Source organism: Ambystoma mexicanum, chromosome 2q, assembly GCF_040938575.1.
Source record: "Ambystoma mexicanum isolate Mex_15411 chromosome 2q, UKY_AmexF1_1, whole genome shotgun sequence".
NCBI lineage: Eukaryota > Metazoa > Chordata > Amphibia > Caudata > Ambystomatidae > Ambystoma > Ambystoma mexicanum.
Genome location: NC_090924.1, coordinates 562114960 through 562132041, shown reverse-complemented (window position 1 = coordinate 562132041; position 17082 = coordinate 562114960). Strand labels below are relative to the sequence as shown.

Here is a 17082-nt window from a genome sequence, read left to right as displayed (position 1 = left end):
AATTGTGATAATGTAAGTATTGCTCTGGGTTGAGTCTAGATATCTCTTTTGCTAGAAATAAACAAAGCGGAATGCAAATAAGACCATGCCTCTAAAATTATCTGCATCTTGACAGAAGCTTCCAAAGAACTATACAAAGTGAATTTCAAGCTCATTTTATTGCCTTCCTCCTATTTTTCATTACTCCCATCTGAATCACTTTGCCAAGAACACTTGTCATTAAAGGAACAGCACATCAAATTCTGTTACACAGCTTTTTCACATCACTCCACCATCACAATAATATGTTTAGCTTGTGTAGCTTCCAATTCCATTAAAACCAGATGCTCTAATAGTCTATCCCTGCTACTAATTCTGTAATCACATTTTTCAAATTGTCTGCACTACTTTCCTTGCCTACACATTTCTGTAAACAGACAACTGTCAATCCCTTCCTTTAAAAACTGTGGCTCACTGGCCCATAGCTAAAATTGACAATTCAACTTCACACTTCCTCTTTCTGGCTAAAAACCAAGAAAATTGCATCACACTCCAGCTCCAATCCTTCTTTAAAGAAAATCTTCTCCTTGATGTCTATCAATGCAAACAACCTAGGGCCTGATTCACAGAATGTTTTCCAACAGGATTGTGTCAATATTACACGCTTCTCTGAATCAGTCCCTTAGTCTTGGATCATCTCATTCCAGACAAATTTTACTCATCAGGAATCCATCCTTGCTTCCTCATTCTCCTTCCTCTAATACTGATCCCAGTTTGTTGCTCTCCCCCTTTCCAATTCAAGCCTCAACCTGCCTCAACAGGATAGCTGAAAAGCTTTTCTCTTTATCACACCCCAACTTTTTATAATTTCTACATTTGTCTTTTGGCCCTTAGAGGCACTCCTTCATTGATGTGTTTCACTAATATGCTGTTGAGTCTCAAATATGCCTTTGTAGCAATGCACCAACGTATGGCAACTATTGATAACTTGTCATGATGCATGTGCTGTAATCTCAAAAAAATGACAGAAATAAAATTAAAAATGTAATTAAAAAGCTTTACCACGCTGTCTCAACCTCTTGCTTAGTCCTGCCACTCCTTCTTCACACTCTATAAAAAAAGCTTTGATTTTCTCATCCTTTAGGAGATTTCCATGGTATCCCAAGTTGATACAGCGGTCGGTCCCTGCTTCCTCCTACCTTGCACCCTCAAGAGCATTATTGTGTTCTTCTCCTTCCCACACAATGTGCAAATTGTTAATGTCTTCATCATCTCTTACTTAACTATGGGAAAAGTGCTTACCTTGCTCCCTTGCCTTCCATAACTAAAAACAACAAAACATCCACAACATTTCCATGGGTGATGTTCCGGGCTTCATGAAAAGAAATCACAGTACACTCATTGTTACATCCCTCTACAGGTTCTTTGCTGCCAACTGCATCAACTTCCAATGTACAGTGCACATATAACCTGCCATCACTTAGACTCCCCCTTTTATCTTTGCAACAATTAGCACTAATCACTGTTCAGGATGCTCTTCTCCGTATATTAACTCCTTCACCTCAATGCCTTCTTTAACAGAACATGCTCAGAAAGATGCTGCTTCTCTGTCATTCCCTGTGAACATTGTCAAGAAATTCAGGCACATCCAAATTCACAAGGCCTTCAAGAAGGCCCTGAAGATCCAGCTCTTCAAGAAAAAAAATGGACTCTTTTCTTTCACCATCATCTAGCTTGCTAGCATAATAGATAATGATGTCCTTTATAAATGTTGTAATGGATGAATAAACACAATTGTTCAACACATTCTGTAAGAATTGTGCCCCAAGAATTGCATTACTTTATGATAGTTGTTCATTGATTTGGTTACTCCAAACGTGTTACACATTTCACAATGTCAAGTCATACGTATGAAGGCAATGACCTTATTGTAGTAAATATTTCACTGAAATTCTAGTAAAGAATGTTTAATCACTTTTATGAACTATTACAAAAATGTCCTCTATGTGCCAATTGAATGTTACTTTTTTTCTTAATACTAATGTATGTATTTTTAAGAATTATTTTGTACCTATCCCTGTCATAATTGTATGTAAAATAAAGGCAATGGCCTCATTATGACCCTGGCAGTAGCCGTGCTGGTAAAAACGGCACAGCTGCCGCCGGAGTAATTTTTTTTCCGCCTCCTCACAATGGAGACTTACATGGGCATTACAGCCCCGCCGGTCCTGGTATTTGCCTATTGCCGGGTTCCAGAAAATATGACTCCCTATTCCCATTCGAGTCCCATTGGACTCAAAGGGAATAGGGAGGACAGATGCACCGGCACCATTCATGAATGGTGCCGGTGCATCCGTCAAGGTCTGCGAGTGGGTGCCGTTCCGCCCACCAGGTCAGACCTGGTGGACTGAAAGGCACCCGTTCGCAGAACTCGGAGAATGCCGGTCCGGTAGCAACAGTGCCGGTAGCTTATCATACCGGCATACTTATAATGAGGCCCAATATGAACCAATTGTGCTTACATTTCTAAATGCTATGAACTGCTTTTGAGAAGAAAAACAACTCATTCTATTCTTAAAGATGTACAGTTTAACAGATTCCAAGAAAATGGGCTGGAATTCTTTTGAGTTCTTTAAAACAATTGTCCAAAATCTGCCACAGTTACTGCTTTAGTCCAAGTAGAATTAATGATTTTTAAACAGGATTAAATCATTTTTGAAAATGGTTCCTTTGGACACATTTTAGTGGTTCACACGCTGTTAATTAAATAGGTTAAAATTGAAGTTAATTGCCTGAATTGCACATACATTATAGTGAGTTAACTCAACAGTCAAACCTGTTAAGATACTCATTTGATGTGACTTTTTCTATACCATAGACATATGTTTTTCAGTCAAATATGTTTTTGAATTTCAGTTTTATTTCATTGCAATATTTTTGCCAATAGATAACTTTTGCCAACATCAGATAGAAATTGTTTTAAAAAATGTCTTTGTAATCGTAAGGATATCTGGATGAGAACAAAATGTGGAAACAGCAGATTCTGGTTAATCACTCTTCAACTGCACCTTTCTCTTTTGGCTATCTTGGGAAAGTTGCCACATATTTAAATAACTGATTGTAGGTTCTTCTTGCTAAAACTGCCAGACTTATGCATCATAATGGCACATGGGCAGTGTTTTCATTTAGTACTATTTTTTTTATTTGTGTGTGGTTTATAAAAACCTCTGCAAAAAGATACACAAAAAGTTATGGTAAAAGGAAACAAAGAATAAGGCAAGAAAAGAGCAAACACATACTATTTAATAAATTTGGTTTGGAAAATCATTCGTATTATGTCAGTAGTACATGCATTTATGGAGAATGAAGGTGTTACCATTAAAATAAAAGTTGTTTATTCAATCAGCGTTGCCTGTCAATACTTGCTCTTTTTATCTACATTGGACAAAGGATTTGCTGTGCTTCTCTTATCAGGGGTTGAATTTGAGAATTAAACTTTATAGTAAGTACATTACCACATAGATATAGGTGGTGGATTATTTTTAGGAACTAAAATCAGATCAAGGATGTCCTGCTCTCCTGACACTTTTACATTTCAGATGACTTGTTGCCAAATCTCTATCAACCACCAGAGCAGATATATTACTGATTTTATGCATCACTTCAGAAGATGTAGGAAGGAAAAGATGGTCAGCATTCTATGGCACACCTACTGATCAAAAGACTATCAATTGTTGGTCCCTATTTGGTCCAATCTCCCTGGCATTTTTTCTGAATGATTTTAGATGTATTGATCAGTTTTACAATGATTGCAAGATGTTTTATCAAGCTGTGATTTAATGAAAGTCACATAATGTGAGATGCCACTTTCTATGAAGCCATCATGGTCCACAGTCTTCTGTTGCCATGTCCTCTGAAGCCACTTTTGAGGCAAAGAAAGCCGACACTATATAGGTTTGACCAGTGGGGCATGTTATATTATAATAAACAGTTAGAGAACTTTAGTTATAGGAAAATTGCAATATTGCTCAATATTATCATGTCATACCTATTCTGCCTATATGTCAGCAGAAGTAGTTCATGGCAACAAAACCTGGTTATTTCTATGTTTGGTTACTTGTACATTTCATTATGTCCACAGACACAGCTTTACTCTACAACATGTGTGTTTCATACCATCAATGGATATTTTGTACTTTAATGTAAATTAAGTTATATAAGTAGCAGTAGCCATACTATACAAATAGGCATATTAAATGCAATGAAATCACCCACAACATATACTATCCTGTAGATCAGTGAGGTACTGGATTCTTGAGGGGCATTTGCAGACATATTGGGGATGTGACTGTGAGAAAGACTTTTCAAAACTAGTTAAAGTTTGGCCACAGCGGTAAAAAAAAACATGAGATATTGCTGTGGATGATTACTACTGATTGGGACTTAGCTTCAGAGTATGCAATCACTCACTTGTTTTATATCTCAAAATAAACAATAATGCCTGACCTTGCTGGCTTTCTTGGATGTAGGTCACCCATGGACCAATATAGAATTCCCAGGTACCATAACTACTAGCACCTGGCATGATATCTGGGGTATTAAGTGCATTGATTTGTTCATATGAGAAAGAGTGGGCACAGAGAGTACAAGACATTTTCTAAATACAGAAAAGCCACATAAAAAGAAGGCCACCATGGATATGTTGGTTGGAACTCTCAGGGTGCCTCCTCCATTTGCATGTGTTATATTGACAAATGAGAGCAGCAACAGGAAATCAAAATGAGGGCCCTTAACAGAGGCAAAGGCTGTTTTCTAAGACCTTGGATTAGCTGAGGCACACTGCCCAGGTACCACTAACTCTGGTGGAAGGCACAGTGTAAGAAAACATCATGCGGCTGAGATCTTTTACTAGTCTACACACTGCAAATAAATATATATGCATCTATATACACTTCAACATAAAAAATATATGTGAACTTGATCATCAAAGTAGCAATAAAATCATAATCGGATCACACAATTGATGCACTTCAAGGACATGTGCTTTATATAGTGGTGCCTTTATATTATATTTGTTTTTTTGTATTTGACTGTAATTTAGCTTTGTTGCATTTGTTTTGAGAAAACATACTCCACTTCATAACATGTACATGAATGCAGAATAAAAGTGCATGTGCCCATTAACAACATTACAAAGAAATACAGCACAATCATGACAGGGATGAAACAGACAATGGGATGCTCTATTTGTTATTTATATACACATAGGAAAAACATTGGTCAAATCATTAAATCACTATATTGACCATAACAATGGCAAAATATTCAAACTGATTTAACAAATATTTCAGTTTAATGATATGCTTGGTTTCATAGTTGTGGGCTTTCAGGGAAAACACACAAGTCACAATTTGCTAGTGAATTGGAAGAAATATGTGTCAACGGGTAAGACAATTTTTGACATCTGATGCATTCATGGTTTTAAGTAGTAAATAGTGTTAGCTTGATGGTGTCATGCATTGAGTTGATAAAACCATGCAACTAATGAGTTACATACTATTAAGCATTGGGCTAGCTATGAGAGTTATTTTCAAAATAAAGATCAGATACTTTAAGGTTTGTGTGTTTGTGTGTGTGTAGATATTTGGCATGACTCTTAAAAAGGAAATTCTCATTCTTGTTTATTTAGTTAACAAAGACATAGCCCTAAAACATGTATTGTCAATTCAGTACTTAAAAAGACAAAAACGTGATACAATGAACACAAGTATTACTTTGAGGTTTTAATACCCAAATTCAGTTAGCAGGCACAAGTACAACTATTTTTCACAACACATATTTCTAGCCGACAATGGAATATCATGTTTTGCTTAAAAACAAAATAAAGTGATAATGCAACCGGGGTTTCAGTATGGCATTTATCTTCAGCATTTATCTTCAGGTCCCATCCTATGACTAGCCTGCTCCATATTGTCAGTGCCTAAGATGTCACGAGGCAGTAGTAGCATGTTGTCAGTATAGTTCATCTACATGCATCAAATGTGGACCACTTGCCACAGAAAAAAAAGAAAATTCTTCCCCTAGAGTGACTGAAATGATAACATTGACTGCTGGGTGTGTTATGGACCATTTAATCATTGTGTAATATGTGTCAAGTGGCTTAGTGTACATCCCGTGTATTGCCTAGTGACAAGTAATCTGTAATCTGTCTCCTTCATCTTTAGTAGTTACACTCAGAATTTCAAATACCACTCTTCATGACAGCTTGTTCCCTCTGAATGTGTGTTTTGCTTGTTAGAACCTAACATGCCCAAACAGGTTTGGAAATATGTTCACAATTAAATTGAAGGTTTTTCAAATAGCCAGGATGAAATAGGATCGGAAATATGTGTTAGACTAGGGTACAATGTTAGCTTAAATGTAATATTGGGCTTGCGTTCAGACAAGTCGCCACTACAGTAACTCTACTCTGCTTTAAGTGTAACAAGCTGGTTATTGTAAGATGAACTGTGGATACATCAAATCAGCATGTCTAATTAGCTCTTGAATGCCCAAACAAGGGTTGACTGAATGTTCAGCAGTCAAAAAGAAAGCACCTTGTTATTTGGAAAGTTTATTTTTGGCATGGCATTCACCAGTGATCAGTAGAGGATGTTTATTAGCATGTAACAAGGAAAATGAAACATATGATATTGCTTGTGGCTCCCTGCTGAAGAGAGAAGAAATACATGTAAGAGTAGATGTGTAAACTGAAGTATAATTCATGGTGAATGACATGTTCAATTTCATAAGAAATTCTTTATGATTTGCTAATAGGCTAGGGAGGCATGTTTAATTGTACCAGTTATGGCAAAGATACTGAACTATGCATTGTTAAAATATAAATGTTGAACATTATACTGAAATTGCCATTTAAATGTCTTTAGATCACTTTCTTAACATAAGTGATTTGTGAGATCATACCTTGCTTAATATTAGATAAAACAATTGACTGTGACTGTAATAACCTGTGACTGTAATACCCTGTTACTGCTGAATGGTGACAGATCATGCCTCCTTCTCAGTACCAGTAAATGGAACATCTGCTTATAGATTGTTAATCAGAGATTGTGTTCCACGCTGAACATTGCTTATTATCCAAACACAAAGGTGCTTCTTTTGAGGACAAAAAAAGGGCCATGAGACTTACTAAAAGAAAGAGGTAGGAACGAAAATCAGAGTGAGGAACAATGTTAAGGCGAAAAAAGTAAATGCTGTAACTTAGAAAGAGGAAACAAAAGGACTGAAGAAAGATAAACTGGAAAAAACATCTGCCTGAAAAGAGGTGCATGATGCAGGAAAATTGGAAAGAGGAAGAATTTGAAAGAGGAAGAAATAAAGCAAAATGGAGAGAACATGAAATAAAAATGGAGAGACTTAATGGATAAAGCAAACTTCACAGAAAAGAAAAATGATGGGGAAAACAAGAAGCAGATCCAATGGCAATTCACAAACGTGTGTATGAGAGAGCATCAAAGAAACAGAGAAATCTGATAGAACATATACAAAATGTAGAATGTGAAAAAGGTTTAGAAAACAAAATGAAAAAAAGAAGTATGTGGAGAGGATAAGTCGACGAAAGCATTAGGAGAAATACAAATTCCCCCACTGTACTTAAAAAAATAATCAAATGTACCTGGGAGATTTGCAACCATGTAAATGGACACCACCTGACATCATATGCCTCAAGATGGTTGAGGATCTCAATTGTGAGTGACAAACAATGTCCTTTCCATGAACTTTTGAATTGAGAATCAGTATCCATTTTGACATTGTAATTTTTCCTCATTTCTCGATGTCTGCATATTGCTATCTTATTTTAATTTTAGTTTCCTTCCTAATCACTACTTTGTTTTCTAGCACTTTGCCTTCTTTGCTATTTCATCTTAACTTTTCCTTTCAAACCCTTTTTTTTATATTGCTGATTTTTTATTTTATCTCACATCATGTTTCTAGTGTCCTTTTATGTTTTTTCTCCGCCTTCTGCTCCATTCACCCACATATGCAGTTACTTGTGCTTTCATTATTTTACTTTGTCCTCTTTCTTGTTCCCCTTTTGTAGCCCTGTTTTCGTACCCTCAACCTTGTCTTCCACGTGTACCTTTATTCCTCCATTCTACCTAGCTTTTCCTTCTGTAATACGCACATAACCCCTTTACTAAATTGAAAACACACTCTAAACAGTTATTTCAACTGAATACCATCTCTCAGTAAGATATTACAAATGTCATCACTAGGCATCTGTAAAATGTTATTACATCTTACAGTCAACGTTTTCAATTGACATGTGATAAAACAACTAACTCGTAATAAGGAAATTACGTTCTCAGGGACGCATGGACAGTTTATGCATTCGTTATGAAATACAATAAACAAAATAATACAAGATGATATCTCTCTCTCTCTCTCTCTCTCTCTCTCTCTATATATATATATATATATATATATATATATATATATATATATATATGTATAAGTATTAATATTATCATGTTCATGTATGTGTTGTGATGAACCTGCCATAAACCGACATGAGCAAAAATGTCATAATCTATTCTTAGTAATTGCATGTATATATGATTAACCTATTTCAACTCCTGAATAAACATATCATAGCTTTGATTAAACTGTATGTAATCATATGTTTTTACATATGTTTTACAACATGTTGTTAAAACACTTAGATCAATTTCCAAAATGATGTGTTTCTTTATTTTCCTATGTGTATATTCCACCCTGGAACCCAGGTCCTCTTAGATTGAATGGCACTATACTTACAAGTAAATGCTGGATTCATTCCCTCCGATATCAGGAGACTGCAGTTTCTGCACAAGAATGATTATTATGCCAACAAAGAGCACAAAGTTGATCTGTAAAAATAGGAGAAGGGTAAAAAGTTAATAGTCTGTTAAAAACAGCACACATTGTTCAAAAGTGGATATCACAAAATACTATTTTGATTGTGAGGTACAGTTATTTAAAAATGAGCACCATGCCTTAAGGACAGTATAGACCACAGCATAAATAGGCTTCCTTCATAAACACAGAGCACTAGTACAGTTATCAGTTTTCTTAAGGTGCTTGTTCAGGTGTAGAACCTACAATTACAAGTTGAGGCTAATAAGTAAAATATTTCAAAATGATTAGTTAATCAATCTCCAAAGAGAACAAGCATACCATTCAAGCATGTGAGGCCATAACATTTACTCTTCAGGCTAGCCACACTCTGACCTATCTCTTAATTGCTGTGGGGCATGTGTGCATGAATGAACAGTCCGAATACTGCATCCTTGTGCTTAGATAAATACCACAATCTGTATCCGCATGCCATGGTGTCGTTATATTAAATTCTACATCACCATGAAAATACTCTCAAATAATGCTGTGTCCACACGCATGCCCTTCATACCAATGTGACCTGTACAATATGTTCACTCTCTGTTTCTGTTCAACATCATAATACAAATTGTATGATTCTTGTTGACATAAAACACAGTTTAGACAAGATATAGAGAACAGGAACAACTTGACCTCTTCCACATAACCTGCCCAGACGACAATAAAAAAAACAGTATAAATGATGATTAGGTCCTATTATTCTTATACATATTGTGACTGTGCTCCTTTAAGAGAAGAAACAAAGAAAAAAGAATCTAACATAATATCAAAATAGGTTAAAGTTAAAGTTTGATTATAGATTTTATCAAATATAATCCATGTGTACTGTTGTGAGCAGAGCATAGTCTTAAATCAGAACTGGATAGCTTTTGTCCTCCAGCTTATTAATATCCTTAATGCCAATTACTTGAATCAATAGGGATTAAAAGAGAAAAGAAGTATGGAAATAATTCTCGGCATCCCAGTAACTGAACAGTGCCCACAAATAATTCTAATACCTTATTTATTTATTTATTTATTTATTTATTTATTTATTTATGTATTTATTGAACATTTGTATGGTGTCTATACAGCAAAACGTGTTTCCAGGTGCCACAAGACAAAAAAGGGTTGGGGGAGCCAGAGGAGAAAACAACAATAACTGTCCTACTAGGCCTTGTGAGTGACATTCAGATTGTGCAAGTGCAGAAGAAAAGTGCAGGGGGAGGGGAAAATCAGGGTGAGGGATGGAAGAGGGAGAATTGCAGGAGGGAGAGGCCCCTGTGGCTGGGCAAGTGCTAAGGGGAGTTCAGAGGGTAAGTTCCAGGGTCAATAAGTACAGGATGGGGGTGGACCAGACTCAGTAGACTAGTTGGGAAGGGTGCCTGAGGACAAGTGCTGGTAAGAGGTACAGGGGAAGGCTGGTCGAAAGAGGGCCTGGCCCCAGTAAGACACATAAGAGAAACGGGCAACCAGTTGCAGAGTCAGTTTGCGACTAGCAAGGAGAAGGGATAGGCATTGGGGGAGAGGGAAAGAGGAGGAGAAAAGGAAGGTCTTGAGAATCTTCCAAAAACTTAAGATCTGGCTCAGGTCGGAGAGGGGAGGGGTGGCCATTCCAGAAGGAGGCACCTGTCAAAGAAAGAGATCTACCAGTGCTCTCTACTTGGAGAAACATCTGATCTGCAGAGAGTTGGAGCTAGAAGACCAAAGGACTCTAGCAGGGAGGTATTTAGGGAGAGAAAGTTGGATGTAGCGAGGCCCCAGAAAGCCTTGTGGATGATGCAGAGAGTCTTGAATTTGATCCTTGCAATAACTGGGAGCCAGTGGAGAGATTTTCGGGCTGGAGAGTTGAAATGCATGGGCTTGAGGCCAAGGAAAAGTCTTGCAGATCTATTCTGGTTTGGTTGAAGAGGGCAGAAGGTGGAAAGAGGCAGATTAAGGAAGAGGCTGTTGCAGAAATCCAGTCTGGAGAGAACCAGAGCTCTGGAGCCATTGCGTTTCTGGGGGAAGGTGAGGAAAGAGAGAATTCCTCTGTGGAGGTGAAGCTGAAAGTGGGCCTTCTTGGCAAGGTCAGCGATGTGAGGAGAGAAGGAGAAAGAGGAGTTGAAGATTATACCCAGGTTTTTAGCTTCACAGGAGGGTCGGGATGGGGTCCAAGGAGGGCGGCCAGAGAGAAGCAGGGAAGAAGGGGGCTTTAGTCCCAATGAGAAGGATCTCCATCTTACTGGCATTAAGCTAGATAGCGGTAGCAGCACACCATGCCTGAAAAGCAGTCAGACAATCAGGATTGAGAGAGGAGGGAGGGGAGGAAGAGGGAAGCTTAAATAAGAGCTATATGTCATCAGCATAACACTGGAAATAAGGAGAGAAGGAGTAGATCAAGTGGGCAAGAGAGGCAAGATAAATGTTGAAAGGCCAGGACGAGGATAGAGCCCTGGGGGATGCAACAAGTAGATAGTGAACTAGGTGTGAGCAAAGGGCCCAGTTGCACTTGAGAGGGCCGTTTCAAACGAAAAGAGGTCAACCAATCCAGTGCCCGGTCTGTAATGCCAAGGGTATAAAGGAGCTGATTTATGAGGGTGGAATGATTGACCATGTCAGAGGCAGAGGACAGGTCAAGGAGGATGAGAATGGATGGAGAGTTGGTGTCGAGGTTTAAGAGCAGGTCATCAATGGTGTTGAGGAGAGCAATTTCCAAGCCTCTGGCAGCTCTGAGGCCAGACTGTGGTGATGGAGACAGACAACACATTGGAGATGACCAAGCTCCCCAATGGTTTGCCCAAAAAGCAGATAGTGAGCATAGGGAGGTAGTTAGCCAGGCATGAAGGGCCCACAGATGGCTTTTTCAGGAGCGGGTGCAGAAGGAAGTGTTTGAGCGGTGATGGGAAGAAGCAGGTGGCAAAAGAGTGATAACAAAACTCAACCAGGGAAGGACAAAGAGAGGCAATGTTGTCCTTGATCCTTGATTGTTCTAGAGGAGTAGGGAAGCACCTGTTTGGAGGAGACTGTCATAGAGCAAACTGTCTTGTTGACCTCATCCAGTGCTATGGGTGAGAAGAAGGAGAGTAGGGGAGAAGGAGAGAGGGGGGCCAAGGGAGGTCTACATGCAGGCGGAGTGAGGGGAGTAGAAGAGAGCAAGGACATGATGTCTTTAGGTTTGGTTGTGAAATGGGAGGCTAGAGTCATACTGAGGGCTTGGGAAGGAAGAGGAGAAGTGGAGACTGCAGTAGGTTTGGCAAGTTCCTTACAGATCTTGAAATGTGTGGCAGTGTTGTGCCCCAGAGATGTGGGCTTTGATGTGGGCCCACTTATTTATCTATTTATGTATTTATTGTTTGCTTGTTAGGCGCTTATACAATAAGAATATACTTTTTCAAAGCGCCCACAGGGCAGGGACGGATGGAGAGTGGGAAATCCTTACAACATTGCAACACAATATTTAAAAACAGGGGGGAAAGAGGGAATGGGATGAACCTACTATGCCTTGTGAGTTTTCAGAACATGCAAGTGTAGAAAGGAAGATGGAAGAGGCGGAAGTGCCGGGGAGTCCGAGCCCGTGGGTGTGCCATGGTGGAAGCGCTAGGCAAGTTGAGTGCTACACGGCCTAGGCCATGGGAGGTGTAAGTGTGAGTCTCCAGAGCGGAGGGGGTACAGATGTAAAGTGCTGTGGAAAGACAGGAGCTCTGAAGAATGGTGTGGGAGGTCAAGGCCCTGAAGATGCATAAGGGCCAAGCACACCGATTCAGCAACTGCAGGATTAGAAGAGGAGAGAAGGAGGGAAGGAGGAAGAAAAGAGGAAAGTCTTATGGAGCTTCCATAATTTGAGAAGCTCCTGCTCAAGGTACAGAGGGAGAGGGAGTTTGTTCCAAAGGAGAGAGGCCACAGAGGCGAGTGAGTGCAGACCGTTCAGGAGCATCAGCCATATATCCTTGTCAGATTGAGTGCCTTAAGCCGTGTGATATCACTGTGTAAGCAGCATGACGTCATCGCGGCAGCGTCATATAGTGGCGTGACATCACTGTCGGGGACCACCATAGGATGTCAGCCGCGATAAAGAAGGTTGATGGGAAATGTAGTTAGAACCTTCTTGTCGTGTCCAAGGTGTAATTGTACATATGTTCTTGACTAGCCTATGGTCAAGGTGACGTCACACAGTTTACGGCACCCAATCTTTGTTTTATTTTTTTATTCTCGTAGTATCACATGATGACATTGATTTGACTACAGGTAAACAAGCACATTACTAATCATGTATTTTGATACATTATGTGCAATCAGCAGAGATGCTAATGGTGATCATTTATGTTTTATTTTTTCTTTCTTCCTTATATTTTTTCTTTTTCTTCTTTATTTCATGTGTTTGCATATATGAATTTCACAAAAACAATCAATTGATTTAATTTTGGTGGGGCATTATGTGATGAAACTGTACTGTGACACGCTATATTGGTTTGATGTATTGTTTAAACACTGGCTATACTATTAGTTGCTAGCCCTCAACACAGAGATCACTCCAAAATGCATTGGCTTCTGCACTGCACACTGCCTTTTTGAAAAGATGACATAAAATACCTACAGAATTTTTTACCTATTGGGATTTTGTAAATGAATATGTTGTTGAACCGAGTAACCAACCAAAGCATCTCAAATATGATGCTAGTTTAAATGCTTACGTACTGTGAGTAACAAGTCGGACCAGGGTTTTTCCCTGTTCCTCATTTTGTAACCACCATGGGGAATCCAGCGTTTATAATGATGTTTTTCTTGAGAAAACATACCATGTTCGTTTTTTACAAACATTGTATTGACTTCTGCAAATGAAAATGGGAGTAACTCAGCTACAACGTGGAATCCAGCAATTTGTATTGTCATAAAAAGGGAAATGTTGCACACACTAAATTGAAATTCTCAAGCTATCACTAGCATCAAAAACATCTAAAACGTATTGTGAATTTGCTTGTGATTTTTATTAGAAGAGGAACCAATGTTGCCAGCAGGTTTTATTTCAATTGTCACATTGACTCCGTTCCAAAAAAGCAAACAGTAAAGTCATGGTATGAGTCAATAAGGAAAGGTAGGGGCGGGGAAAGAACATGTAACACTAGGCCGTCATGCAAGTAGGGATTTGGACTGCACACATATGAAATATCATGCAGGTGTTAGGTGACCATAGCACAGATAAAAGTATGAACACATAATATGATATGTTATAACGCGCCTATTCACAAGTGTTTCTAGGCGCAACAATACAAGGAGTGTGGGGGCAGAGGGAGGGCAAATCAACAATCTCACTAGGCCGTGTGTCATTCAGATCGCACAAGTGCAGGATGGAATTGAAACATGGAATTGATTGCCACATTTTTCGAGAGAAATGTATGCAGAAACTAAATTTATATCGACTCCATACACACACATTTTTCAGGGGATCATGCAAATGAAATGAGGTTTGTATACTGGGAGTAAACTGTCTATAGTCAAACGATGTGCAACACCTTGCAACATTGGTCAACAATGCTTTAATAGACCTGGTATTGCTCAGTACAGAATTTCTTGATTGTACAGGGTCAGCTTTGACATTAAATGGGGTCCCTAGATTACACATCATCTTGATTCTCTGGGAGCCTGAAAATAAATCACCCTCAGCTTCAGAACATTCTAGACTCATGTAGACTGAGAGGCTTTGGACATGCTTTTCAAATTAGAGGTTACATTAATGGCTACCTAGAGTAGCAGCAATGCATGTATTCTAAAATATGTATCATGTAATTCAGGAAGAGGCGATGCAAATGGGGTCCTGATAATACAGTTAGAACAAAATATTTTATGAATGGAATACCTATTTGTCCCCATATGTCTGTAACTTCTTGCAGGAGAAACACTTAAGCTGTAAGGTGCCATACTGAATATTACAACACAAACATTTTTCATAGTCATGCATGCTCAGTCAATGTACATTGTTGGTGGTCCAAATGATCGGAGATTTAACCCAGCAGCTCTGGACTGTCTTTGCAAGCACATGGCCTATTCTTTCCAATCCAGTATGGATTGCATTTATATTATTTGTCGAAGCATCCAATGCTATCATCGAGTATTCCATATATTTAGGGGCCAATTCATTGGAAAAAAGCGCATTAATCCTGCAAGTGCTGCATGCCGAGAACGACACTGTGCGAACATGCGCGTATAATTAAATCTGCACACTCTGCATATTCATGGATCCAAATGCGCATTTCTAGCCGATCCGCAAAGGCAATTGAGCTGCATGAGGAATGCCCACAACCCACCCCCACGCAAAACAAAAACATAGATCTTGACCAACCTTTCCGCAAAGCTCTGTGTCAACCTCTGACACAAGATCCAACACCATAGCGACTCAGCGCGAGGTTCCACATAAGTAACGGCTGCACCCCCAGCTACTCTCTGTGAGGTCACGCGTAAGTAAAGGCTGCACCCCAGCTACTCTGCGCAAGGTACCATGTAATAAAAGGCTGCACCCCCAACTTATCTGTGCAAGGTCACAGGTAAGTAACGGCTGCACCCCCAGTTATGCTGCGCGGGGTCCCACGTAAGTAACGGCTGCACCGCGGATACTCTGCACAAGGTCCTACATAAGTAACAGCTGCATCCTAACTACTCTGCACGAGGTCCAATGTAAGTAAAGGCTGCACCCCAGCTACTCTGTACAAGGTTGCACATAGGTAATCGCTGCACTCCTGCGAACCACCTCCCCTATTCGCACCACACACAAACTGCTGACACATACCTCGACTGCACCTCAGACCCTCAAGTCTAGACACCACCTACTAGCCCCCTCATCTCTGCCACTAACCCAGGCAGCCCCCTCAAGGCCAGGCACCACCCAGCAGCACCCTCACCTTTGCCACTGCTCCAGGCAGGCACCTCAGGTCCAGACACCACCCACCAGCCCCCCTCACCTCCACCACCACCCGCAGACAGCACCCGCAAGTCTGACACCACCCACCAGCCCCCCTCACTTCTGCCACTACCCCAGGCAGCCCCCTCAGGCCCAGACAACACCCACCAGCCTCCCGCACCTCCACCACTACCCAAGGCAGCCCCCTCAGGTCCAAACATCACCCACCAGTCCTGCTCACCTCTGCCACCTCCCCCAGGCAGCCTTCTGCACTCCAGACACAACCCCCCAAACCCCCCTTGCCTCAGCAACCAGCCCCAGGTATACACCTCAGGTTCAGACACCACCCAGCAGCCCCCTCACCTTCGCCACTATCCAGTCAGCCCCCTCAGGTCCAGACATCACTAACCAGCCCCCCTCACCTCCGCCACCACCTGCAGACAGCACCCACAAGTCTGGACACCACCCACCAACCCCCCTCACTTCTGCCACTACCCCAGGCAGCCCCCTCAGGTCCAAACACCACCCACCAGCCCCGCTCACCTCTGCCACTACCCCAGGCAGCCGCCTCAGGTCCAGACACCACCCACCAGCCCCCCTCACCTCCACCACCACCCGCAGACAGCACCCACAAGTCTGGACACCACCCTCCAGCCCCCCTCACTTCTGCCACTACCCCAGGCAGCCCCCTCAGGCCCAGACAACACCCACCAGCCCCGCTCACCTCTGCCACTACCCCAGGCAGCCCCCTCACCTCCAGACAACACCCACCAGCCCCCCTCACCTCCACAACCACCCCCAGACATCCCCCTCAGGTCCAGACACCCCCCACCAGTCCCCCTCACCTCTGCAACTACCCAAGGCAGCCCCGTCAGGTCCAAACACCACCCACCAGCCCCGCTCACCGCTGCCACTACCCCAGGCGGCCACCTCGGGTCCAGACACCACCCACCAGCCCCCCCTCACCTCCACAACCACCCGCAGACAGCACCCACAAGTCTGGACACCACCCACCAACCCCCCTCATATCTGCCACTACCCAAGGCAGTCCCCTCAGGCCCAGACAACACCCACCAGCCACGCTCACCTCTGCCACTACCCCAGGCAGCGGCCTCAGGTTCAGACACCACCCACCAGCCCCACTCACCTCTGGCACCTCCCCCAGGCAGCCTTCTGCACTCCGGACACCACCCACCAGCCCAATTGTCTCAGCAACGAGCCCCAGGCATCCCCCTCAGGTTCAGACACCACCCAGCAGCCCCCTCACCTTCGCCACTACCCTAGGCAGCCCACTCAAGTCCAGAAAACACCTA

The 17082-nt window shown here is 41.4% G+C and overlaps 1 protein-coding gene across 6 annotated transcripts in view; it reads right to left on the bottom strand.

The window, feature by feature from the left end:
• ADCYAP1R1 (ADCYAP receptor type I) overlaps nt 1-17082 on the bottom strand; it is a 1274377-nt gene that overhangs the window by 233057 nt on the left and 1024238 nt on the right. For all 6 annotated transcript variants that reach the window (XM_069647708.1, XM_069647709.1, XM_069647714.1 and 3 more), the window contains exon 12: nt 8797-8888. In XM_069647708.1, coding sequence (XP_069503809.1) covers nt 8797-8888 — 92 coding nt within the window. The remainder of the gene's footprint in view (nt 1-8796; nt 8889-17082) is intronic.